The 26,575-nt window shown below is 38.5% G+C and overlaps 1 protein-coding gene across 3 annotated transcripts in view; it reads left to right on the plus strand.

Moving 5' to 3' along the window:
• The window catches only part of WAPL (WAPL cohesin release factor), a 73,349-nt gene that overhangs the window by 10,713 nt on the left and 36,061 nt on the right, over positions 1-26,575 (plus strand). For all 3 annotated transcript variants that reach the window (XM_080402778.1, XM_080402780.1, XM_080402779.1), the window contains exons 3-4: positions 11,268-12,314; positions 19,480-19,598. In XM_080402778.1, the coding sequence (XP_080258904.1) occupies positions 11,268-12,314; positions 19,480-19,598 (1,166 nt within the window). The remainder of the gene's footprint in view (positions 1-11,267; positions 12,315-19,479; positions 19,599-26,575) is intronic.

A 26,575-nucleotide genomic window follows, 5' to 3' on the forward strand; every position in this document is an offset into this window, starting at 1 on the left:
AAGAAAAAACCTTCTAATGTGCTTACCTCTTAAGTGGGCCAAAGCATGCAGGAAAGCAGAAAACAGTTTGTAAGGAAGCCATTTCAGGTTCAAACTGCTGAGATCTTATTAGTTGCATGGAAAATGTTTTTCAGGCTCAAACTTAACTTGTATTTCCTATCGAGAAACTGCTACTCTATTCAGTAAAGTACTTCAACATATTTATGAGTAGTGTCTGAATGCAGGCTTAGTCTAAGGATTCATTTGTTTTGACAGTTATTAGTGCTACTATGTTATAATATGCTTTAATGCTTTTTGCATGAGGAGTTACACTGCAGAACTCTCTGAAAACAAGCTCTTTGAGTGTGTGGCAGCCCCTTGTATTGCCCATGACACTTTGTCTTATTTTCTCTGCAAGGGGGAAGTAGTTTGCTTCCTGGATCAGCTTTCTCCTGCTGCTCTGAGCAAAAGATGCCCTTCTGAGCTACCAGTGAGAAAGAATGTGTCTGTTTCACTGGATTTTTCCATCAGAGGTGAACATGTGGTAGAGCTAGTTCAGGCTCTGACAACTCTCCGGTTACAGAGTGTAGCAGCTCTTCTGATGGTTGGATTTGATGTTGCACAATTTCTACTCTCTTCAGGACCATTTTATTTTTAGATTTCTGACCAAATAGTGTTGCTTCCAGTGTTGTAGAGTTCTTCAAAGCTCTAATTCTTTGCTGGAAGACGAAAAATAGTTTTCTTTCTGTAGGGAAGGGGTTTCAGCCTTGTTTACTAGAACTGCAGTTTGTCCTTCATCTGAGCAAGTTGTGGACTTTGTGTGCAAGTTGGGTGTGGGCATTGATAACGTGCTGCATGGTATGTTCGGTTTTTATGAAACATCAGTGTCTGTAGAGTCCCATTATAATTTATATTGTTATGAATGTGGATAGACACAGATGTGAGGAAATGTTAAAAAAAAAAAAGTCATGTTTGTCTTGTAAGTGTATATTCACCAGAAGAAAAACAGACTATATTTTCAGAACGCTGTAGAGGATTTTTAAACAAGATTAGAAAAAAGAATGAGGGAGGAATGATAGTTATTTCAGCTGTGAAAGACAAGCTGCAAGGCTATAGGTACAGCTTGGACAAAAATGCTTACCTGGGAAAACAAAAAAGGCCAAAGTGCAAGGGAAGTTATAGGGCTTTGATTTGATAGAAATTGGGGGGCTGCATATAGCTGATGATAAGAAACCTAGGTTAATTTTTAGCTGTATTTTAATTTGAGGAGGAAATGCCTTCAGGAATGATGGGGTAAATCAGTAATTTTGAGGTTTGGTGGTTTTCCCCCAAAATGTTTGCTGGGAAGGCAGTTGTGCTGGACACGCCACTATGCATGGTTTGGCTACGGGTGTGTGTATAGATTGGTGTGAAGGTGGTATTGAGATACACGGTGACTTAAGGTACAATGAAAGATCAAGTGATCAGGCAGAATATCTAATGATTGATAGCTGAAGAGGTAGAAGAGGAGAGGAGAAGCAGCTAGATTACTTCAAAAAACAGCATCTTCCCATACCACCGGAAACTGCCCAAGATAAAGGCAAGTGGTGAGCTTTGTATTTTCTGCACAAGAAGGAAGGTGGTCAAGTCAGCCTGCATCCCTGTCAAAAGCTTCCACTTCCATTGAAATGCAAGGATTTAAAAAAAAAAAAAAAAAAAGCTGTGTGCTGGCTGACAGGCGGTATCATTTCTGTGCCAGCGTAAGACCACCTTTCAGAATGCCCACTGGTAGTGTATTTTCCCAGTGGGAAAAAGTGTACAAGGAATTACTACTTATGGCTTAAGCAGGGGTCCAAGGTGAGAAGCAGTAATGGGGAGGTTAGGGTTCAGCCTTTCACAGGGTGGAGCCGCAGTGCGGTGGGATGTTGTGCTAACAGCAGCAGCATGGTTCATGTTCTGCACGTGTGAAAATCTGTTAGGTTCACAGGATGAAAATAATGGTTTATTAGAGATGCTGAACACTGTGCTACCAAACTGAAAGGCTGCATCTAGGTGATTTGAGAGAAGAAAAGATGTCTTCTGTCTCACTTTTCATATTTTGATATTCAGGGTGCTGGAAAGCAAATTATTCTTAAGGAAAATAGTTCTTTGATGGTAGTAAATGAAATCTTACCACTTTAGGGTTTTATGTGGAATTTTTCTGCGGAAATCTTCTGCAAGAGAAGATGCCACTAAACACATCTACAAAGAGGCAAGCAGTGGCTATCCAACCTGCATGCAAACTTGTTTGGAACTAATTTTGAGTAAAGAACTGGAATTACTTAGAATTTGTGATCATAGCTGTGGACGCGCAGGTTCTGTAATTTTAGCTGTTTCAGTAATTGTCAATCATGAAACCGATCTTGAGAGTCTAATCTTTTGAGGGTCTTATGCTTTTTGTCTTCTGGTTATGCCTGCTACCAGGTGTGGCTTTTCAGGATCTTATGGGCATCAGTGGATAATGATGGATCTAAGTAAATTTTGTCCATTTCTTAAATTGTGTGTTTTGTATCCATAAGCTTTTCTGTGTTTCCCAGCTGTTGCAATCATAGGCAGGAAATGGATCAAAGGAGTTTAGTCTGTAACCTTTTCTCCTTACCAACCAAAACATTTCATTTCCAATCTAAAGTAGGAGAGATAAGCTGCAATGAAATTCATTTTCTTATTTGGAGAAAAGCATGGCTTCTCTGCAGTTGCTGCTTTTCTGTCCAAACCAGGGAAGACGCTGTGTGTATGTCTCATTTGGGCTCTCTTCCCAGAAATGAGGAATGTGATACAAGCACCTGGTAAAGATTCGTCTTTTCCTTTAGCTTGGTTGACTTCAAAGTTGTAAAGCGATGTAGCTTTATGCTTGGGAACACTGGTGATGGTGTAATGGAACCGTAATAAATGTTTCCAAGTGTTCAGGAACATCAGGCAGAGCTGTAGCTCATAATGAGCTTAACAAACTGTTTCCTACATCCTGTGTCAGTGATCTGTTCATGAGCTGTGGCCTGTTAATATATGTGCCCTCAGTAACTGGAGGGATCTGAAGGCCCAGGATATGCTTTTTTTAAGTCTTATTGCCTCAGTTTCTTCAGTGTTTCATTTTGTGGGTTTTGCATGTATCTTGGTAGTCAGGGGTCTATTTGGAGAGAAATAAATAAAAAAGAGGAATATAAAACTGGCATCTTGCCACCAGCATGCCCTTTAAAAGATTTCATTTCTGATGAACTTTAATATTAATCTGTTATGTTCATGATGAATTCTGGGAACTTGTGTGGTTAATACCCAAAGAAATCTAGTTTAAGTTTTCAGATTTGTTTCCTGTGTATAATAATTCAGTAATGTTCCTGTTGGTATTAAAATGAAGACTTCTACAGGCTGGTTACGCAGCAATGAAGGAGCATAAGGTGTCATGCTGCAAAAGCTGTAGAAGGCAATATATCTTTCGTTTGTAGCTTGGAGGAAACTTTGGTTAGCATTCATCAAGAATTGCTAGAAATGAGAGAAAATTAACCTGGTGCTCAGGTTACTAGGGCTAACATTTAATACTGGCAACTCTTCCATGAGTAAATAGAAGAAATAAGCATTTATTTTGCATATATGATAATATTTTGACATCTTAGCATGTTTTCTTAAAATACCAAGGCTAACATTGACTGTCCTTTTGTTTTCTTCAACGTCCTAATAACATTTGTACTTGTTAACCAGTTTTAATCAAACTTTGAGTGATAAGGAGAGATTTCAAAGGCACAATCCTCCTTCAAGTATCATGAAAAATGGTGGAGTGAAAAACTGAGTTGATTTGATTCATCTGTTCCTTTACCTCTCTGTTCTCTGCATGCTGGTAAGGAAAATGTGGTTATAACTGGGTCCCTAATCCATTTGAGAAGGCAGCAGCCAGCTGGCTAGCCAGCACATGTTGCTGCACGTGATCTGCAGCGTGTGCTGTCTCCTGCCCAGTCAAACAGGTTGGTGTGGAGGAGGCTGCGGGGGGTGGTGGTGGTGGTGGTTGAGTTGTGGGGCAGTGAGCTCTGTTTTGTTATTTGAGCCCTGAATCTGTTCAGGACAGAAAATTATATTAAGAGACATTGGTCTCGCAGCCTAGGAGACTGCTCCAAGTAACTTAAAAATAGCACATAAGGTTCTGCAGCTCTGTTGCTGAATTGTTAACAAAAGCATATACTGTTTGACTTCAGGCAATTAGTATTAGACTGTTAATGATGATTTGATTTTTATGGAGCTGAAAATGATGTTTTTGGAATTAGAGCCAAATAGCTAGTAAGTTAAATGGAAATGAAATTGAAATGGGGACTAGGCTGGAGGATACATTTCTTGATTGTTGGTTTGGATTGTGGTGGGTGTTTTGGTTTTTTTTTTTTTCCTTCTCCAAGAAGAGAGCATTTGGTTTCCTAAAAGATATTTTTCCCTTCACTTTGTTTTGAATTCCATCTTGGTATACGCTGTACCCTAAGGATCAGGATATGAAATTGTTAACTCTTGCAGTTAGTTGATGGAGAGAATGTTACCTTTTCTCCAAACTTCAGTGTTTCCTCTTCAAGTAAGAAAGCTCTGTCAAACTTTTAATCTCCTGTGAGAAATGAGAAGAATTATTTTTATGGCTTCTCCTTTCTGCATTAATCTGATCACTCTGCTTTTAGGCCCTGCCTGGAGCAGGTTTTGACCAAGTTTGAGTTAATGTAATGAGTAAATTGAGTAAATGAACCTTGAGCAGCAATGGGGCTGGTTCGTGTAACACGTACCTAAATGCTAAAAGTGTAACAGTAGGTGATCAGTCCATCGTATCAATATAGTTTCATTACTGTAAATATTCTAATATGTCATCTGCGATGATAGGAGAAAATATTGGTTTTAGCTGTCTAAAAAATTCTCCTATGAATCTGTGAAGCTGTCCAGGCAAAAAGATAAGTAGCTCTAGTTCGACAAAACAGAGCAACTCTGGCAAGATGTATAACAAATCCGGGAAAAACACTTCAGGCTCCTGGGAGCACTTGTGCAACCTTTTAAGTTCCTGTCCTCCCTTTTCCCCAGGTACTTGAGTATTCTCAACCTGTACCTCCTTTCAAGTAGGAAGAGATTCCATTAAGTACTCATTGAACTGTTTCTCATACTAGGCACCTTTTCCTGGCTGCCTTGGACTCTGCTGGCCTGTTGCAGCTGTAGGTAATACAGGTTTTTGCCTGTTCCTTTTGGTCTCCTGATGCTTGTTTCTAGGTCGTGGGATCATGCTCACTTGTTTCACGGGAAGCTGCCTTGTGCTTACACATGATGTTGGTCGGTGGCTGTCACAGCTGTCTGTTGCTTGTACCAGTAACTTCCCCATATGTCTACTTGTCATTACCAGAGGTGAGGAAGAAGTAATGAATGTGTTCCACACCACTCCAAGCAGTGGAGAATAGTCAAAGGTCAGGTTTAGAATTACGCATATTTTTGCATTTTTAAAAACTTCATGCATTTGTCTATGTTTCTTTGCCATTTTGTGTAGATTATAAAGTGACTGGAATCACCTAGCCAACTGTGGAGACAAATTGCCATATGGTCTCTTTATTGGTTCTTCTAGCAATTTCTTTTTCTTATTTCATCATCAACCCAGAAATGAAGGGTTTGAGCCAGATGAATAGAGAGATTCCTTAGAGTCCTCTTTTTATGTTCGCTGCCTGTGCTAGAAGGCAGCTTGAATTAGTACCAGAAGTCTGCTCAACTGGTCTAGTGTGACTTCTGCTTTGGAAAAAACTATTGGCCATCACTTTTTCGTTCAAGACAATGTATAGCTAAAGGTTGAAGTTAAGAAGCGTATTGGAAGTTGTTTATCTTCAATTAGTAGCTTACTTAGTTTTCTTTTGTAACATTCCGTTTAAAACACTTTATGGATGGCATACAATTAAAAAAAAACCCAAGGTGCTTCTTTTCACTCTGTCAGTTTCTGAAAGCCTTGCAATTATTTTAGACCTTTTACTATCTCAACAAGTCTGTAATTATATGGTGTCTTTTATTATTACTGTGATTGAACTAAATGTTTTGTGGATGGGGGATAGTCCTTCCTTTTTCTCATATAGTGTGATCAAGAAATAGTAATGCTTTTGAGGGCTATTCGGGAGAGCATTTTCAGGTAGACATTAGTTTCTTCAGAAGAAAAACCTTTTAAAATAAGGGTGAGCTGTGTTACAGGTATTTAATAAAAAAATGAAGTTGAACTCTGAGACATTGTAATGTCAATATTATCAGAGATGTCCAGCTGAAGGATGTAGTGTTTCGCCTATAAAGAAAACTCATTAATCTTTTTAAAAAAAAAAGTCTGGAATTGCATGCTGCTTCTTGTATGTGATCTAAAAATGAAAAGGCAAGAGGTAGTCCCACTGTAGCTACTCGTGGTAGCCACAAGGCATTTTCTGTTCTGTTGAACATAAAGAATAGCATTTATTCCATCTAACAAGTGAGTGCTATCTGTCAAGTGTAAAAGATATAAGTCTAGATGTGCCTTTGTGTAATATTAAAAGGTTTATTACTGAAAAAGCAAAGGTTTATTACTGAAAAGCAGTGGGATTTTAAGAACTCTGTTCCATTCTCACTATTTAAACGTTTTCATGTATCTAGAGGAGTACAAATTATTACTGTACATAAACTGAATATCTTGCAGTGTATGAACTTGAATTTTTGTCTCCAGTAATCATCTTACGAAGGTCACTTGGGACAATAATAAGCATAATCACTTAAATACAGCTTTGCAGCAAAGTTTGGTTGACTGCATCTCTGTGAAAACATCTCAGTGTGTTTGGTGGGAAGACTAGAAGTTTCATTTCTTTCTTTTATTTTCTTTTTTTTTAATTCATCAGCAATACTTAAGACATCCCTATCTTGTTGGTGACATAAACTAGAGCACAGAATGAAGCAAGAGGGATGTAAAATGTGTGGGTGTTTTTCTTTATCAGTTAATGTTTAATTTAGACCTGCCAGTCATTTAGATTGGCTCTCTCGTACTCTGCTAATTAAGTTCTAGAGATTTAAACAGAAAGCAAATCATGATTACTACAGAAGATTGTTATGGTTCTTAGTAATATTGCGCTAGTACCTAGCGGGGGTGGGTGGGGTGGGGTGGGGGGTGGGTAGGGGAAGACATTCTGGTGAATTACTCAGTTATAAGCTATTGCTGATCTGGAACTATTTGGGAGACTTACTCTGGTATTTGAGCCCCAAAAGAGCCTAATTGCAGTTAAAATTGGGAGGAGAAATTACATGCCTCTTTGAACTACAGAGTATCTAATCATTCAAAATTAGTTCATTTTCTCTGTGCTTTATGTATCTGTAAATAAAATTATATGTTATGTTTCCTACAGTCATGCTAGCTTCCGCATAGTTACTATGGAAATACTTGATTTTTAAAATTACTATACTTATGGAAATTGCTGGTATTGTGCACCTTTGGGCAATTAGCAAGTGACTTGCAGTAATTTCTGGTATAGGAGCTTCAGTCTGACAGCTGTTGACCCACTGAGGAGATTAGAACAGTGACTTGACAAAGTATCCTTTGAGGAAGTATTCCTCTAAATGTCTCTACCTAGTTTTCTGCTACTGCATTACAATGATCCAGTTTGAAAGCCAGACTTTTCTACCTGATGTGCAGTAAATGGTTTACTGGTTAGATTTTTCCATCAGCCTTGCTTGTTATTGGAGGTGGAAAAACCTTCCTGCTGCAGTTACTAAGACTTCTGAAGTACTGGGTGTTTTTAAAATTTTGGTGTCTGATAGGTGCAAAATGATTGGGGAGGCTAACTGCCACTTATTTGCTGTTTAAGAGTAACGTTGTATGCTGTATTAGATTAGTTCAGAGTGAAAAATGAGATGTAACATCTTGGTGTGATACTCCTGGAGTGTTTTCAGAGACAACTCGAAATTCTAAGTTGCTTATGCGCATACTTAAAACGATTAGTAGGTTATACAAGGGCAAGAGAATTCTTACTGTGGTACAGAAAGAGCTGTTGATGATGATTGGTTTTAGAGATCATTTCTTTGAAGTGTAGTAAACTAAGCATCGATAAAGCTGTTTGACTGGGGTAGAATGGATTTGTCACTGACTGGAGAAAGTGACTTTACTTACATCTACAGATGCAGAGAAACAAGGAATTCAAGGCTGGAAGGACTAGATATATGGTGTCTTAACCCAGTCTGATCACGTTTCAGTTATATGCAGGTGTTCTAATGCCTTGAAATACTGTGGCTTTGGTGGCTCTCTTAGAGGTGGTGGAGACTGGCACTGAGGAATTAATAGCTAGCTCAGTTTCCTCAGCTTTTTACTTGGGACTGTTGGAAACAAGCACGAGGAGAAGAGCAGGCAGGTCGGGTGGCTGTGAGCCACCCTGGGAAGAAAAAAAAAACGTAACGACCTCAGTGCAGCAAGTACAGAAAAATTGAAATGGAGAAAACAGATGTGAAGCAGGATTGTTCTTGTCCTGATGCATCTCCCAACTGATGCTTCAGTTTGTCCAAATGAGGCTGCTGCAATAAGAGAATAGAAAGTTTTGTTCCCTTAATAGGTCACAGAGACTAGATAGGACTGTATTGCTTGCTCAGAGTCCTACAAATATTGGGCTAATTTTAGCACGTTCTGAAATATTCTAGAACAATTTGTGGAATAGTTTTTCAGGGTACATAACTACATCTTCAAAATGAATTAAAATTCACTCTTAATGAAAATATTATCTATTGGGATTTATTATTACTTGGTGAAATATGTAATGCATGTTCGAAAAACTTCAAAATAAAAGCAGTGCTGTGGTTGATTAGGTGTCATAAGGATCATCTTTCTTCCATCAACTTAGCGAATGATGGCTTTAGCTCTTGGTTACCGATGGAGCAACTTCCTGGCATGGGACTGAAAAAGTAAGAGTGGTTTCAGCGGCTAAACACTGCTCCAGAACTGATGAATGAACAGAAAAATTCGGGGAATATGTTTTAGATGAAGTGATCTCTAAGTGAAAGACTTAAACGTGCACTTCCTCTATATCTTTGCTTTTTGCATATTAAAAGTCTGGAATTAAGAGAACATATGTGAAAGTGTGTATTGTAGGGTAGTCATGATTTTTGTGATGTGCTAGTAGCAGAGTGTAAAAAAAAAAAAATAATCAAAAAACCAAAACCAAAACAAAGAAAAAAATGCAAACGAACAGCAAACAGAAACCACCACCAAAGACCCCAAACTCAACCTTTTTCAAATAGTTGATTAACGTGTCTTTGGAGACAGATCTTTTGTCAGTGCTAATGATGTATATGAGCTACATTAATATGTCTTTGGCCTCTTCAGTCTGTTTTCCAGGCTTGATGTGTTGAACATCTTTTCCACTTGAGAGTACAGACTGTAGCTGAGATTATAATGATTCGAGCTAAGACAATGTATGACTATAAATTTCAGCTTTTTTCATCTAAAAAAAAAAATAAATTCCTGAATTATTTGACTGTTGGGTTGTAATGTGCATGTGCACACATGTATTCTGCTTCTTCCATGGGAAGATGAGATGTGATTTGGTCACGGTGGGAAATGTGGTTCTTTAAAATTCCAGACTTCTTTAGGATGGGAAAACCATTCCCTTTCCAGATAGGGATGCTGAAACTTCTTAATAATCCAGTAAAGTGTTGTTTAGTAAGTCAAGACAGACGTATTTTTAATGTACTTATTTTAAGTGTTGCTTAGACTTTATTAATTCAAGTAAATACGCACTCAGATATGGAACAGTAGTGAGGCTGCAAAATAGTTTAGTGAGAAAGTTTGAAAATTGTTGAGGTTAATTTGCTGGTTTTCATGCCTACGTATTAGGTAGTGTTCAGTTGCACAGTAATATTAAACATATGGGGTGGAAAGGAGCATGTTGTACACTCTTTGATTACAGAAAGATTAATTTTGGTTGGGTCTCTTTTATCACAGGCATGAAATTGAAATGGGAATAACAATCTCTTGTATAACATACTGATACTGAAAAAGATTAAAAAGATTCCATCGCTGAGATGGCTAGGACTGATGTTCTTTGGGGAATTTAGTTTTGCATTTCATGTATTCTCTGAAGAGTTTTTTGATTTCTAGCTGAGTATGTAAACTTCTATGACAGACCTCAGCTGGACACCCAGAAAACTTAGATGCTATTTGTGAGATATTACTTGTCCTGCCTCCCTGAGGAGTTTTAGCGAGGATTAAACCAATTTCCCGCAAAACTTGACTGGATAGTAATTTCTTTACTAGAATTTTCTGCTTGCACCTTAAAGTTCTTTTATAAATTGTATGTGCAAGGATGGCATTTAGATGATGTTGTTGTAATCTCAAAACAATTGAACAGAAGTCCCTGGAACAGTATGGATGCTCACTTTCCTCATCAGGAAGGTTGAAACCTTTTGGTGAGTGCTACAAAACTTTTGTGCCACTTGGGTAAATGGTAGCTGGTGAAGTTTAATGTAGTCGGGGCTAGTGCTAAAGCCTTCATTTTACTGTGGGGTTCAGGAAGCATTTGCTACCTGACAAATTTGAACCTTAGGGGCTGCATTCTGTCAGTGGAGCCTGTTCTACTACTGTAGTGTGCTGTGCCCGTGTCATCTAACAGTTTTCTAGGTTTGGGTTTTTTTTTTTTCTGTCCTACTTGTCCCTGTTCCCGCTGCTTCTGTCGCTTCAGTTTATCTCATCATGTCCTACTCTTCTATGAGTCAAGGTCTTCTGCATTCTAGTCAGAATTCTTATCTTGCTTCTTCTGGCCCAGGCAGCCAGTACAGTGAGCGCTGATATAACGGTAGCACCTTGGTTCCTGTATTTGCTTGTACTGTCTCAGACCTTTCAACGAAATTTCTGCTGCTCTTGCTTCCAGGAAGTAACGCACTTGTGCGTCTGGGTATCTTTGTGTGTGTGTGATGTGCAACAGCAGCATGTGGCAGATGCAGATGCAATTTTCATGAGACTGGTACCAAATCCACTGGGCTTTTGTTGGTGTTGGTAGGGAATGGTTGTCCCCTAAACTGGTAGGGAAACAGGTGGAAGACTTAGTGCTGACTTACCTGGAATTACTGTTCAGTCAATGCCGGTCGGCTGGAAACAAATCTTACAGAAACTGATTTCTTACAGTGGAATTTGTTCTCTTTGACAGCATAACATGCAAGTGCTGCTATGGGTTGGAGAAGTGCAACACTGAATAATTGCAGTGATATTATGACTTTTCAAAGTTGCTCATAAAGGTGTTGGTTTTTTTTTAAATAATGCTTTTTAGTAATAAATGTGTTTTTTTTTTTTATTGTAGAGAAAATACAGAATTTAAATGAAGATAATGAGAACAGTCATTTCATCTATGAGAATGCTGAAGACGGTAACAAAACCAATGCTGAAACTACAGACACTTCTGGATACAACACTGAAGCGAAGGACTTGCCAGATTCTTGGGACTCCCACATCGGAAAAACAGTAGACTCTCCATCAGAAACATCTCAGACGAAGGGGCCATTAAGAACTCACTTGTATGAATGGGAGGATGAAACTGAAGACACCAGAACTGGAGAGTATGTATTAGATTTTGACAATGAACATCTCTCAGAGATGAAGAGCAAGGATGAGGAGTGTGATAAAGAAGATACTGAAAATCCAAAGGAAGCCATTAGTGAAGAACTTGTGCAAACTATTCCTAGGCCAAGCAACTGTAGGACATATTGTCGATCCAACAAAGCAAAACCGCAGGGGGCAACAAATTTTGACAAGCTAATGGATGGCACTAGTCAGTCTTTATCCAAAGCAAACAATGAGTCAAATAGTGATGGTCTGAACCCAGCAAGAAAAGTTTCTTTAAGCAGTGGGACCAGTTGTAGAGGGACGGTTGGACGGACTAGAGACTACACTGTTCTACATCCATCTTGCTTGTCAGTTTGTAATGTTACTATACAGGATACCATGGAACGAATCGATGAATTTACCACAACAGCCCCTACTGACCTGGGAGAAGCTGGCCGCTTAAGAAAAAAAGCAGACATTGCTACTACAAAAACTACAACCAGGTTTCGACCAAGCAATACCAAATCCAAAAAGGATGTCAAATTAGAGTTTTTTGGGTTTGATGATCAAGATGAGGGAGGGGGAGATGAAGGCGCCTCTAGAAGTTCTGGGAGTTCAAATTACAAAATCAAGTACTTTGGGTTTGATGACTTGAGTGAAAGCGAGGATGAAGATGAAGAGTGGCAGGTAGCGGAAAGGAAAGCGAACAAAAAACGAAGTAGAACTGCACCATCTTCTTCACTACAGTCAACCTCTGATGGCAATGAAAACTGTTCCCAGGATAGCCAGCTCAGTACTAATGCGGGTAAGCAGAACCCTTCTGGAATGCATGCCTAACATTTAAATGTAGTTGACCCTTATACTTTGGTTTTTTGCAGTATACCTAGGAGTCTGTGTTGAATAGTACTACTGATTTGGAAATCTAAAAGTTAAATTTACTTATTTCTGCTGTGGTCCTGTCTGGTGTTTCACAGCTGTCTTGAAGGATGCTTTATACCCCTTGATCTCTTGCCAGAGGTAGAGTATTTTTCTTTTTGAACAGAAGATTCTTACCTTTTTGTTGTGTTGAGCATACCGTACCTGTGCCTGGAAGGCAGATGTCTTCCCACAGAAGCTCCACATCAACCCAGAATTACAGAGCTGAGTGCAGAAATTTAAGTAGGTCTTAGAGATGTGAAGGTATCTTCTTCCTTTTGGTGCTTTTGAATTCGTTTATAAACAGTTTGGACCTTTCTCAAGTTCCAGCTTATGCAAGGGTGCATGGCTCGAGAGAGAGAGGCTCTGGGGACCCATGGAGTGCCAGTCAGATATCTGGCTTTGGGTGTGCCTCTGCATATTAATGTGTTCCTTCGTTTGCTTCCATTTTTCAGGTATCCATCTTCTGCATAGGTGGTATGTTATGTATGTATGGGTACATACACACATATATTGAGTAAAACTGTTCATGCAGAATTTGCTGAGCAAGTTCTGGTGTTTGAGTGCTTTCGAAAAATGAGACTTACTTGGTGATCAGTTGGGTCCCACGTAATGGCTTTGATCAAGGTTGAGGTGTGTTGGTGAAGAAGAAAAGGAGTAACTTTGAAAGATTTATTTTAGCTTTTTCTTTCTGAAATTTCAAATGCCAGAGAATCATGCATGTTGGAGTAAGTATTTCAAAACACTGCTGCTGTTGTAGGAAACTTTTTGGTCCTCCATTTTGGAGCATGAAGCATGAGAAATTTTAGCCATTCACTAAATAGTTATTTTGGTGGTTATATTTTTTTATTTTTATTTTTATATATATATATAAGTTGTTTTATTTTTAAGACTTTGGCAAGATGTATTTCATTGTGATGGGGAGGGGGGAGGACTCCACTTTAGCCTTGCAAATGTTGTAGAAGCTGTGGGTTTTTTCCTACAAATAGCTTCTGCTAATATAATCCAGAGGTAAAATTTCATAGGAAAACATGTTCATTTCTCTTTTCTAATTAAGTGGTCTCTAAAAATAGAATTGTCTGTAAGTCTTTTAATCAAAGGTAAACCTAACTGCTAGTTTTCTGTAAATTCTAAAAGGGCCAAATTGATACTGATGCTACATGAGAAGATTGTATTTTCAAACAAAACTCTTGATTTGTTTTCATAAAATTTAATGATGATGAGACACTTGCATTCTGTCGTCTTCGGGAGATGGGTTTAACTTGCAGGACTGCTTATGAAATACTCCCTCTGAGTCCCTTTCTCTGACGAGTCTTTGTTCAGCCATTTATTGCAAGGAAAGAAATTCATTACACAGTTAATGCAGCTGAGATGCTGACCCATCAAATAATCCTTTCAGCTGCTGTCCTCTGGAGTCTCAAAATACCTACAGTTTGCCAAAGAGGCATTATACTCTGAGGTATCACAGATTATTTCTCTGAAATATTTTCCTAAAAGGAATTCCCATCGCACAGGTAGATGTACATTTCTGTTTTGTTAGTTTCTTGATATACTTCTGTCCTTCTTGGGTTAGAGCTACCTCTTGGTGCCTCTGCTGAGAGATGCTTTCCCTTTATCTTGCATCTCCTTTGCTCATATGATTCCTGGTTTGCTACAGTAGCCAGATGAGATTTGACTTGCATTTTTTGTTCTCAAAATTGAAAGGGTGACATGAAGTTATTTCTTTAAGTTGCAGCACATTCTCTACTTCAGTCCTGTAGTACAGATTATAAAAATAGCGAGTCTGATGTTGCTCTAAAATTTGTAGGACTCCTTGATATATTTCATGCTGTCTTCTCAGACCTTTTGACAATTTTGAGCATCATGATTACTCAGAACAGGCATATTAAGGTCTTTAAATGTAGTGATGCTGAGTCTGGTAATTTATCAAGGACTTCTGGATCTAAGCCTGAAGTTGCAGCAAAATACGTGATGTTGCTGTGAGGTATTGTCTCTATATACTGAAAAATTACTTCTGTGACCATGGAAAAGGCCAGTTTTAAATCCAAGCCTCAGAAAAAGCTTTCAGAACACCTTGCCCAATAAAGCTTTTTCCTGACATTACAGTACTCGAAGGTGCTAATGCTACCCGAGTTCTGTGCGTGCTGTTCTTTTTTGTACAAATGAAAAAATCCACAAATTAAAAAATCCAGTGTTCCTGTTCCAGGTTGACAGGTGAGATGCCAGATTGCCTCTCTGAATTCCAGCCCTGGAAATTTCTGAGACTAATTTTGATGTTCTGTGTGAAAAGAATGTTTATATGGCATAGTTTCAAGAGATTTGATGCTTTCTTTTACAGTCCTACAAAATTTTTGCCATAATAATGATTTGATTACTTAATATAATCTAGGCCTATTTCTATGGAATGAATCTTAACTTCTTAGTATAAAACATCATGCAAAGATTTTTCTGGCTGAACTGGAAATGAACAATTTCTTCCAGTCCAGTAGTTCATGGTTGAGGGTAACTAAATTTAATAATATGTGTTCAAATGTTTCTGCAAATGGAATTTAAGGAATTATTAAAGAATAGATGGATGATATTGTTAGTGCAGGGAAAAAATGCAGAGTAGGTAAATTCAGCGTTAGACTGTCTTTCACTGAAGTGGCTTTTCAGTTTTTCACTTTTATGATAGGCTTACCTGCTGAAATGGTAAAAAAATACAAAAAACCCACACACAAACCGAAGTGTGGTGGTTTGACCCTGGCTGGGTGCCAGGTGCCCACCAAGCAGCTCCATCACCCCCCTCCTCAGCTGGGCAGGGGGGGAGAACATAACAAAAGGCTCTGTGGGTCAGGACAGGGACATCACTCAGCAATTACCATCACAGGCAAAACAGACTCAACTTGGGGAAATTGGTTTAATTTATTACCATTCAAATCAGAGTAGGGTCACGAGAAGTAAAAATCAAAACTTAAAAACACCTTCCCCCACCCTTCCCTTCTTCCCAGGGTCAACTTCACTCCCAGTTTTCTCTGCTTCCTCATCCCGAGTGATGCAGGGGGACGGGGGCTGGGGTCAGTCCCTCACACGCTGTCTCTGCCGCCCCTTCCCCCCCCGGGGAGGGTCCTCGCACCCTGCCCTGCTCCAGCGTGGGTCCCCCCGTGGGTGCAGCCCCTCAGGCACACGCTGCCCCAGCCGGGGTCCCCGCGGGGTCACAGCCTCCTGCGGGCACCCACCTGCTCTGGTGTGGGACCCTCCCGGGCTGCAGGGGACCCTCTGCTCCAGCGCCTGGAGCCCCTCCTGCTTCCTCCTTCACAGACCTCAGTGTCTGTGGGGTTGTTTTTCTCACCCATTCTTACAGCTGTCTTCTGCTGCAGTTGTTGTGCAGGTGTTTTGCTTTTTTTTCTTTCTCACTTTGTAAATACACTATCCCAAATGTGCTGCCGCCATCGCCGATGGCCTTGGCCAGCAGTGGGTCCATCTTTGAGCTGGCTGGCATTGGCTCCATTGGGCATGGGGGAAGCTTCTAGTAGCTTCTCACGGAAGCCACACCTGTAGCCCCTCCGCTACCAAAACCTTGCTGTGCAAACCCACCATAAAAAGCCAAACAATCAAAAGACAAAAAAAGCCAAACCATGAGATGTTCCGGTTTGTAAATTCCTGGACGCTGTTCCCAGACTTCTCCTTTTAATGAAGGCGCTTCATAACTGAGCCTGAGATTTTTGGTGAAGCTTTCTAGTTAAAATTGGTTTGGGTTTTTTCTTTTTTTTTTTTTTTTTTTTTTTCCATTGTGATCTAAATTATCTCGTGTTTAGTTGGTGCAGCAGCCCAGTGAAGCAAAAGCCCCTTTCACCTGCGAGCTTGCCAGCTGCATTCTGCCAGAATGCCGGGGACCAAAGGTACTGATGAGACTTCACTAGATCTGAAATAATGCCTGTGTCATTTCACTAGCTGGAATACACGATGACTCTAGTAAAGAGAAGCTTTTAATATTGGAGGAAAATGACTGAATTCTTGACTGTATTAATCAGTGGGCAGTTGTGTCCAAGAGAAATCTGAAATAATGACAACGAATAGTAAGGCTTAACCAAAAAGAACTTGTAGGTTTTGGTTTTCAAGAGGAAACCTGTCTCTTTGGGAGGATGATACACTTCTGGAAATAACTGTGCTATTGGTTTGTTCCTGTTTCTAAAGATCCCACCATGGCTATCGGTAATTAGGGTGGTCATTAAGATCTCTAATATGTTTAACTTCTTAGCTTGTAGTCTCAGAATGCTTTATTTCCCATCTGTTCAGCTGGGACACCTAGGACTCCGTTAATGCTTGTTTTACTCCATTTCACTTTGGGCAGTGACAATTATTACAGAAAGTGACAGGCACAAAAAAAAAAAAAAAACTGCTGACTAAAATTAAACATTTCCATCTCTCTCTGTAGATTGACATAAACAGGATAGAGCAGTTGCCCTGAAACCTTCTGCTGAAGGAAGGTGTGAAGATATATAGCCTCTAACATGCTTATTTTATTTGGTTCACCTCCTTCTTTGCTATATGTCTCATAAGCAGTATAGTAATGATGAATTATAGTATTCCTGATGTAAATTATAGTAGTAGTTACCCTGTAATTGTAGTGTAAGTGTTGCAACTTAGCTTTTTACTTGGTAAATCGGTTCTGATATAGAACTTAACCTTTATGTCATGCATTCATTTTCCTTTCAGTGATCAGGATGAGATTCCTAAGATCTTTTTGAATAATAAAATAACTTTTGTAGATCAGCATCTAGCACTCAGTACATTTCTGGTGAGCAAACTTGCCTTTTTTTTTTTCCTTTACGTTTGCATCTCCTCAAAAATTGATTCACCTTAATTGGGTAAATATTTTTAGCTAGTTAAGAGTACATCAGAGTTCTCAAAGGTAGAGTCCTGTTTTGCAGACACTACCCTCAGGCACTAAATCAAAACTGGGTTGTTCTCCCCCAGGAAATTTACTGCGGTGTTGCCTTCTAATTGGTCTTTGAACATTTTCCCAATTTTAGTCAAGATGTGGAAAATTTATCTCAAAAACCAGAAATGCCTTGGAAATGGTTGGGTAGAGGAGAAAAGGCCTTATATGCTCGCTCCCACATTGAGAAAAAGGTCCAAATGCGCATCTTTTCTGTGAGGTAGGGGGGAACATCCTTACAAGAGAGAGCTACTGGGAAACAAGCTTCATTGGTGTCTTACCAAACCACTTGTCTCAGTGCTAGCTCAGTTAATGTTAACAGAAGGCTTCTGCCCCACACCCTATTTATTCTAGATTTGAAAATCTGGTAAGTATGTATGCAGAGTGCTTTTAGGATACCTAGAAGGCTTCAAAGAGCATTGTTCAAATAGAAGCATTCCAGATAATCTCATGAAACTCATCATAAAAGTGTGTGATAGGCTAGCAACGTCAAAAAATGCAGAATTATTATATTGTAAGTAGGAGCTGAAATGTTTTTATCGGTAAGTTTCTTTCCATTTTAAATTACCTAATTTAAATGGAATAGCTCAGGATCACATAGGAGTAGAATTCAGACGAAGAAACTTGGATGATTTTAAAATGGTGGTTTAGTTGATACAGAGCACTGTTAATCATAATTAACCACAATACTAGCTTCAGATCTCAGTGCAAGGCACACATTGTGCTGATTTGGTGGGTGAAGACACATCTTGGCTACCTAGAGTGACTTGCACATTTATAAATACTGTAGTCAAGTGAGTTACTTTTAGCTATTAATCTACAATAGGAGGGTCCAGTTCTGTTGGCCTGACTTTCTTTTGGGAATTGCATTCAGGGCCTGGCTTCTTCAAAAGCGTTCAGGATTTGTAAGGTTACGCATCAAAGCGATTTGATTGCACATCATACAAATAAACTGGAAGCCAGTGGGCTGGGATGCAAGAGATTGATTCCGGTACATGCTTTGCAGTGGGCATCCTGCCTGCCCTGGTGGTGTCAAGCCTGTTGAAATTTACTGCAATTTAAGAAACTTTTGAGGCTTACTTTAAGAACAGTTATATCCCCCAGACTACACTAGGTAAGGTTGGTGTCCTTCCGAGTGCCATTAGAAATTTGTTTGCGTGATTTGCTTTTGATTGGCTCCTTACCTAGGTCTTGTTTGCTGGATGTGAGTCCACTTGGGATTAGAGGAACCAATACATTCCATTTGTGGTTTTGCAGTGCAGTTGGCAAATAGTGACAGCTTCTCTGGAATAGATAGGTTTTCTAAACTGTTTATCAGTTGAAACAGTGCTTCTCTGTGCCTGTCTTTATTTCTTTCTTGAAATTTATGGTAACTTCTGGTTTGTGCCAATAAAAGAACATAAGCTGGTCTCGAAGGGATAATGCTTCAAATAAAACACAAGTTTAAAGAAAAAAAAAACCCACAACAAGGACAAGAATTTAATTAGATCAGTGAATTGCAGATTTACACTTCAAAACTGAGTACTAGAACTACTGGTAAGGCAAGTATTGAATACATTGAAAGGCCATTTCAGCAGCTCCTTCTAGCTGACTCCTTTCTGAGCTGCTGCCCATATTTTTTTAGTACTCTTTATAGCAGAATAAGCAAATACAAACGGGCTGCCTTCATGAGAAGCAAAGTCAGATCAATTCTTCGGTTCTGTAATTGTAGTGGGAAGTATTCGTCATCTAAATCTCTTAATCTCACACTTCTGAAGAACCCCATCTACTGTTCAATTCATCGGCTGCTCGGAGTTGTAGCAGTATGCCAGAAATAAGCACGTATAAAAAGTAACCTGGGATTCATGGGAGTATGAAATGGGAAGCGGTATCTTAACTTACACAATGGGCAAGAGGTGCTATAGTTGTGACTATGTACCTTGTAACGTATCTTCTATGTATTGCGACAGTCCAGTCAGGGAACTTGAGCTCCATGCAGACCTGTGTTTGGTTTTAAGCTGATATTTCTGGTGAAGATTGTTGTTTATGTAACTTCAGAAGCTATACATGTGGAAATGTCAGATGCAAGAAATGCCCGAGCAGTTCCAAGAGCTTTTCAGTATGGTTGTCTCATTCCTATATTTACCTTTTACAGATCTTCTGGAGTTTTCAGAGGATGCATCTGGTGTGCTTGAAGGCAATAAGAAATCTACAAATAAACAAGGTGATAAATCTAAGGAAAACACCAGGAAGATTTTTAGTGGGCCAAAACGGGTAAGTAATAATACTGAGACCAAGACAATGTTCTTAATTTAATAAACTCTTCGCTATTGATGTTTCTTTCTAGATACATAACAGGGCTTTTGTCCCATTTTTTTTATCTGCGCTTGAGGTAATTTGTTGGCTTTTAAGTTTGTATCTGGAAGAGTAAAACATTCAAATGCAAAATTTTTGTATTGATCACTGGGAATTTCACTTCTTGGGTACGAGTCTGGTGTTGCCCAGTAGTAACACACAACCTAGATGCATTCCCTTCTAGATGATTGTTAAAGTAAAGCACTATTAAATGCTGTGTGGGTTTTTTTCTTTTGTCACTGTCCCAAGAAATGTCTACTGCATTATAGGATTGAACCTTTCTGAAAGCTTCAGATTTGTCATTGCTGTAGTCTTTATAAGGACAAGAGCCTTTTTATAGCATGTGGAAAAGTGTGATTTTCATGTGGTTAAAAAAAGTAACCTCCGATCCCACCCCCGTATACCCAAACTATGTAGTATCCAGTTTGAATTTGCCCTTTCATACTGTGAATGGGGCTTATTCATTTTGTGGTTGCTAGGTGTGGTTTACCTTACTTCTTGTTATAGGTTACTCAGTATTTCAAGGCTTGTAAAAATGTGTATGCAGCAAAAATTGTCTTTAGCTATTAGGTGAAAGTTTGCAATAGTAGGATCCATGTAAAATTCATTAAATGAAGTTTTTATGACTTGATTGTCCAGGATACCCATTTTTAATGCTTAGGGCCTTTTCATATACTTTTTGCATAATGCATTCCCATTGTGTGGTGAAGAAAGTAGCTGTCTCGCCACCCTTGCAATCTGCTACTGGTGTAATAAAAGAAAGAGGGAGCTGGAGAGGGAAATGCACTTTATTTCTCCTTTGCCTTTGAGTTCTGTAAGTTTCGCGAGACCCAGCAGTTGCATGCTATTATAGAAACTATTTCATATGTATTCAGAATGTGTTCAGCAGTCTAAAAAATTTCTCAGAACTGGTAAAGATTGTTTTCCCTGTTACTTTTCTGAAAGAATTCTAGGAATTTAATCACACTCTAAAATTTCTCACAAAGGTAGATAATTACTTGGCTTATAAGGTAGTTTCACTTGAACTAGTTTTTTAAGGGTTTTGTTAGTCTTGCAGAACCAGATTTATTATCTCCCCAGCTGTGTTGGTACAGAATCATTTTCCATTTTAAAATATGCATTTGAGGGTGGAGGAGGGAGGACAAATTTTTGTTTCTCAAAACATGTGAGGGAGTGTTGTCATTTCGGAGGACACGTGACCAGTAAGTAGTGTCAGTTGTAATGCCCTTTTGAAAAGAAGTGTCGCTTCTCACTGATTTGTGACTTGGGACAGAAAGGGGGGCTCTTGCCTCCAGAGTTCGAAGTTATGCTATTGATAAGTGAGGAGGGTCTTTTCAGAACTGAAATAATATTTCTTGAAGGTGAGAGTCCCTCAGTTTCTCCTGATTACATAATAATTTTTTAAAAATCATTTTCCTATCAGTCAACACATTACAATAGGCTGAGGAACAGAAGTACAGGGAATGTAAATATAACTGTACCTTTTTTGATGTATTTTTTAGCAGCATAAAACAGCTGTGGGTGTTCTGGTAAACATAGAATATTTTCTTAGTGTTTAAATATTTATATGCTTCAAATACTATTCCAGAATAGCATTTTATGTGTGCGTTTACTTTTTAGACTTTAAATACTTCAGGGTTTACATAAAAACTGCTTTAATTAATTTTGAATCTATATGTCATGAAATTATATGGGGGGAAAAACCTACAGCAATATCATACTATATGAGAGAAAATGGTTTCAACTCTAGGAAATTCTCAATTTGGAAAAAAATTAATTCAAGTGAGAAAGGTGAGAATTAAACAGCCTTTTTGACCCTGTAAGTGATATAATGACCTAGAAATAGAAATTGCTGTAATTGTGATTCAGATTTTAAACTTTAATATTCTCTAATCATGTGACAGTTACATGGAGTTAGTAAAAAGGCTTGTAAAGCTTGTTCTGGTGGTAATTACAGATGCTGTAACTTTCTGAACTATAGACTCCTACTCTTAGTTGCATCTTAAGGGAACTTTCATTCTGGGAATGAAAAAAATGAACTGAAAATATTAACCTGGCCATGACTAAATAATAAAAATATCATCTCTGGAACTGCTTTGCTGTCTCAACATCAGTTTTATTTTTTGTTCTTGTAGAACTCTATCTTGCAGATAGAGTATTAATTGTTTTCTGCTAGGTGGTGGTGTTAAAGGTACGGCACTTTGCATCACACTGAGCTGAAAAGTAAATGGCTCTGTTACTCAGGAAGCAACAGGTAGTATTGTTAAACTTCAGTAGATCCAGAAAGCTGAAGTATTTTTTCCAATTGTTTTTTTTCCAGTCAGCAGGACTATTGCCTCTGTTTGTGCTTTTGAAACCTGACCATTGTACTCTAATCTTAAAGTCCAGTTCTTGAAACTTTGAGCATATGTGTAATAAAAGATTACAGACATTATTGACTTAGTGAATAACAGTGTTTCTAAAGATTGCTTTTAACATAAGGAGTCTCACTGAAATCATTGACTATTCACACGCATAATAATGAGCATAAAAGTTGCAGTAGCATGTGCATTATGACAGGTATGTAAAGTCTCAACCAGAATTCTGCTTTTAAGTGAATTAAATCTCTATCCTGAGCCTGAGTTACAGGGGGACTATTATGTTCCGTAGCAACATAATTATGTACTTACAGTACATAAATATTGGCATTACTTGACTTGCAAATTATGGGTGTGAGACATACATGAGTAACATCTGCAAAAGTTTGTTTGCAGCTGTTTATAATTTTAATTCAACTGGTTCAGTAACTCTTGCTCTAGCATGTAAGTTTGGGAGCTCTGTGGGGCTGTGATATGCCCACCTGCTGGTCCCTTTGAGCTTAGTTCTTCTACAGACGAAACTAATTCTCAATTATCAGGCAAAAAGCAGTAAGATATGCCAGAACTTTTTGTTGCTATGGTCCAAATCTACTCAGACTAAAGGCTTAAAAACAGGGACCATAAAAATTCTTCACTGAGATTTCTTGCTCCTGCCCCTCTTGCCACAGATTTGGGCTAGAGTCAGCAAGTGAGGAGAATCAGTTTTTGTAGGAATACTCTGGAACAGTTCCCTGTGGTCTTACACAAACAGTGTATGTCTCTAAATAAGAACCTGGGGAAAAAAAATCCCCAAACTTAACCTTTTGATTGATCAGTCCTAGAAGCTGATGACACTGCCTGATGTTTTTGTGCCAGAGCTGTACTGTCAAATCAGTGTTTCTGTTGGCCAGCATGTCATTAAGGACCACCAAATCCTCTGAACTGCAAATTTTCTGGCATGGCCCTCTGCTCTTAAACTGGAAATGTATGAGAAAGAGTGACCTGCAATTCTATGCTGATCCTAGTTCCTGTGGCCATGGGAGGCCAACCAGGACAAGGTGATTACTGATTATCTTTGAACTTTCCAAGGTAAGAATGTAAATATGGTTGCAAATTATAATTAAAATAATTATAATTAAAACGTATGGGAGCTTTTCAGCTTGAGGGGCCAAGAAGAGGAAAGGGAAGACTCTAATCCCTCTGTTGGGGCTCTTCAGTGCTGCCAAGGCATATGGGAAGACTTAAGTGTTGCCTGAAGTGGGACAAAGGAGGTACAGCAGGAAAAGCACTGACTCTTTCAAGTAGATGTATCCAAAAGCAGTCCTTGTGTGTGTTTTCTCAAAGTAACTTGAAATTTCAAGGTATTAGATGAGTGGTATATCAGGATTATTTTTTTTTTCCTGTGCCTAGAATAGGTGAGCTTTAGAAATGAGTCTTTTGGAATTAATTTCTTAGATGTTGGGTTTTTTTGCATTGAGTATGTTTCATAAAGCTTCCATGCTAGTATTGACAGAACGCAACTCGGCGCATATAAAAGACTGAAATTATCTTGAGAGGATAAAAAAATACACTTTTTAATGATTGGTAACCTGAGGAAGAAGACACTCACTGCATGGATGGTCTACATGGGTGATGCATGGACTATTGTTCAAACTAAAACCTAACCTGAATGCTAGTCTGTTGCTTGGTGATTCTGACTGCAGTTAAAATCTGTGTATTTCCCTTAACTGCTTGCTTTTGCAATGAGAATTGAATGTTTATAAACAAATTTAAACTACCTTAAATATTTTCTCTTATTCTCTTGTCTTTCTCTGGAGAAACTTCTCTAAACTCATGTGCTGAGGTCTTAGCTCTAGAAAACCTGGCTGTTTTGTGCCTACATTTCCCCATGTATGTGCAGTGAATGGGAAGAGCAACATTACGTCAGTGTGCTTTTTTTTTTTTTTTTCTGCTCTTGTATTGTGCACACATTGGGCTGTACTGGAAAAGATAAGGAAAAACCTCTTTGCCACTAACTTGATCATCATAGTGTTTCCTTCGGGCTACTCACTCAAGTCCTGGACCACGGAGTTTCCCATTCAAAGGACCTTCCTTGTTTTTAACAGTTTTTAACAGTGGCGTTGCTTGAAAGTTACTCTGCTAGTGTGAAATGCATTTTTAAGGAAAAGCTGCGATAGTCTTGTATTATGCATTAAACAACAAGAAAAAAACCCAACTCAACCTACTGTAAGAGCTGGTTTTGTCTGAAAAAGACAAAAAATACTGACAGAAGTATTTGGTGAAGCTGGCTTTGGTCTCCTTTCATTCTACCTGCTCACTCCTGTTCCCTTGCTCCTTCAGTTTCCCGAGGTGGTTTGTTGATCTGAATTGAGGACCCATCTGTGTTTAGAAAAAACAACCCACTAAAAGGAAGCATTTAACATAAATCTCAGTCTGGGTCACTGCGAGACTGTAACCAATTGTATCCACTCAGTTGAGGGAAACGAAGAGAGATTTAAGTTGTCTTAACCTGGTTAAGTCAACATTGCAACTGAGAAATGCTCACTAAACACAGCCGGCGTTAGCAGGATTACATGCATTACTTTGATCAAGTGACATTAATAGTTAGTCATGACAGTAGTGTTGAATACATGAATGAAATCACTGCTGAATTCAGACATGGCTTAGCCAACAGACTGCTTCTGAACTTTGTATGCAAGGTAAAAACTTGATTCTGTCATAACCTTGTAAGTATTTGTTGCTTTTCATGTTTTATTCAAATTTTAAGAATAACTGCTGTTTTGTGCCCGACAAGGTACAGAAATGTGTGCAAGGTTGTTCAAAGTGTGGGTTTTGGAAAGGTCAGTTGGAAGGATGTGTTAAGTCACTTCTGTGTGAAGATCACCGATTTCCAGCTATCAAGTGCTGAACCAGAAAAAAAAAGTGGTGGTGTTTTTTGTGGGTTTTTTTTTTTTTTTACTCCTTTCTGTGTGACTTCAGTTTGGTCTGCAGCTAGTCTGTAATTCATTATTTAATTGCATCTTTCTTGTCGTGTAGGCAGGGTGGATTTTTTCTGTGAGTAGGTTGTTTTCATCGAGTTGCCATATTCCTGTTATGAATTTCAGGCACTCTGAGAAACTGTCAATCCTTGAAAATAAAGCTTACATGTGATCCTGTTGTTCTAATAGGATTTGCCGTAATACAAGTTTAAAGGTGTAACCTGTGAGATCTTTTACAGGTTGATGTGAGCTTTTTCCACTGGTGCTTCACGCTGACTGGAAGATGCTATAAATATCAGCTTGAAACAAATACTACGTCTAAGTTTACTTGAAGTCCAAGATGAAATACTTGTACCTGATCTTTGAAAGTGTTTTGAAATTGAAGAAGTACGAAACCATGCATGGCTCTTGGTTTGACTGAGTAATCTTATGGCTAATATGACAATGACGTGTGTGTGGGAGGGGAAAGAAACTAGGCTGTGCTGTGATCTGTATTTTTCCACTAAGCTTACATTATACTTCACAGTAGATGTTTATCAGAGACATCCTGCAAGTAACATTTATTTTCACTTGCCTGAAAATGAATCTACATTCCCCAAATTAAACTTTGTAAGATTTTTTTACATTTTAATTTTTTTTTTTTAGATTTAATATATGTGAAATTAAGTAAGTGCACTATCTCAGGTGGTTTTGGGTAATTATTTTTCCATAGCTTATTTTAGGTAAATAAGCTTGGAAAAGCAGCAGTAGAAGCTTAATTCTAAAGTTTTGCTGTATCAGTCGTGGCCCTTTCCATACATTTAGTGGTAGGACCAGAGTAAACTGGTCATAACTAATTTTAGAATGAACTGCTTGTCTTTATCTTGCATAACCTTTAGGGAAAATATGTTCTACCAATAGGATGACAAAGCATTTTTTTTCAATGACAATTAAACTGCTGATACTACACACATGGAGCTGCTGTGTGCATCCTAATTTAGGCTTTGAAAATCACAATTTTTTTTTTAATAGGAAAGATTATTAGTTGGCATTAGCTATTTTGACTCCAAGGAATCAAGCTGAATTTTGGCAATCAAAATTTTCTGTGAAATCTCTGGCTAGTATCAGTTTAGCGCTAAGCCAGCAGTCTGTTTCATCAGCAGTTTGACACACAGTGGTGGTCAGATCTGACAACATGTTGCTGCTTCTGCAATACATTCATTTACGGGTTGGTGCTTCCTGCAGATGGTCTGCCCAGTCCTGAACTGAAGTGTTTTATGTGGGTTGGTTTTTTTGTCCAAAAACTTTTTTGGAATGATGCACAAGAGATGAGCTGTTCTAAGTGCTAACCAATTATAAACAGCATTTATATTTTAAGCAACTTTTATATTTCTGGAATAAAAATGAATTTTTTAAAAAAAGTAGAAATAAATCTGTTTGTTAATATGAAGCTTTGTTTTTTAACAAATCACGTATTTGATGTGATTATTTCACTTAACCTTTGCAAAACCAGATTCATCAGTAGGAATGTTTATTCAATACTGGCTTCCTAGTGCTGACCACTTAGGAATTTGTTTTTCTTCTATTATTGATGTAAATAGAC

Source organism: Falco punctatus (assembly GCF_963210335.1).
Source record: "Falco punctatus genome assembly, chromosome: 9".
Classification (NCBI taxonomy): Eukaryota; Metazoa; Chordata; class Aves; order Falconiformes; family Falconidae; genus Falco; species Falco punctatus.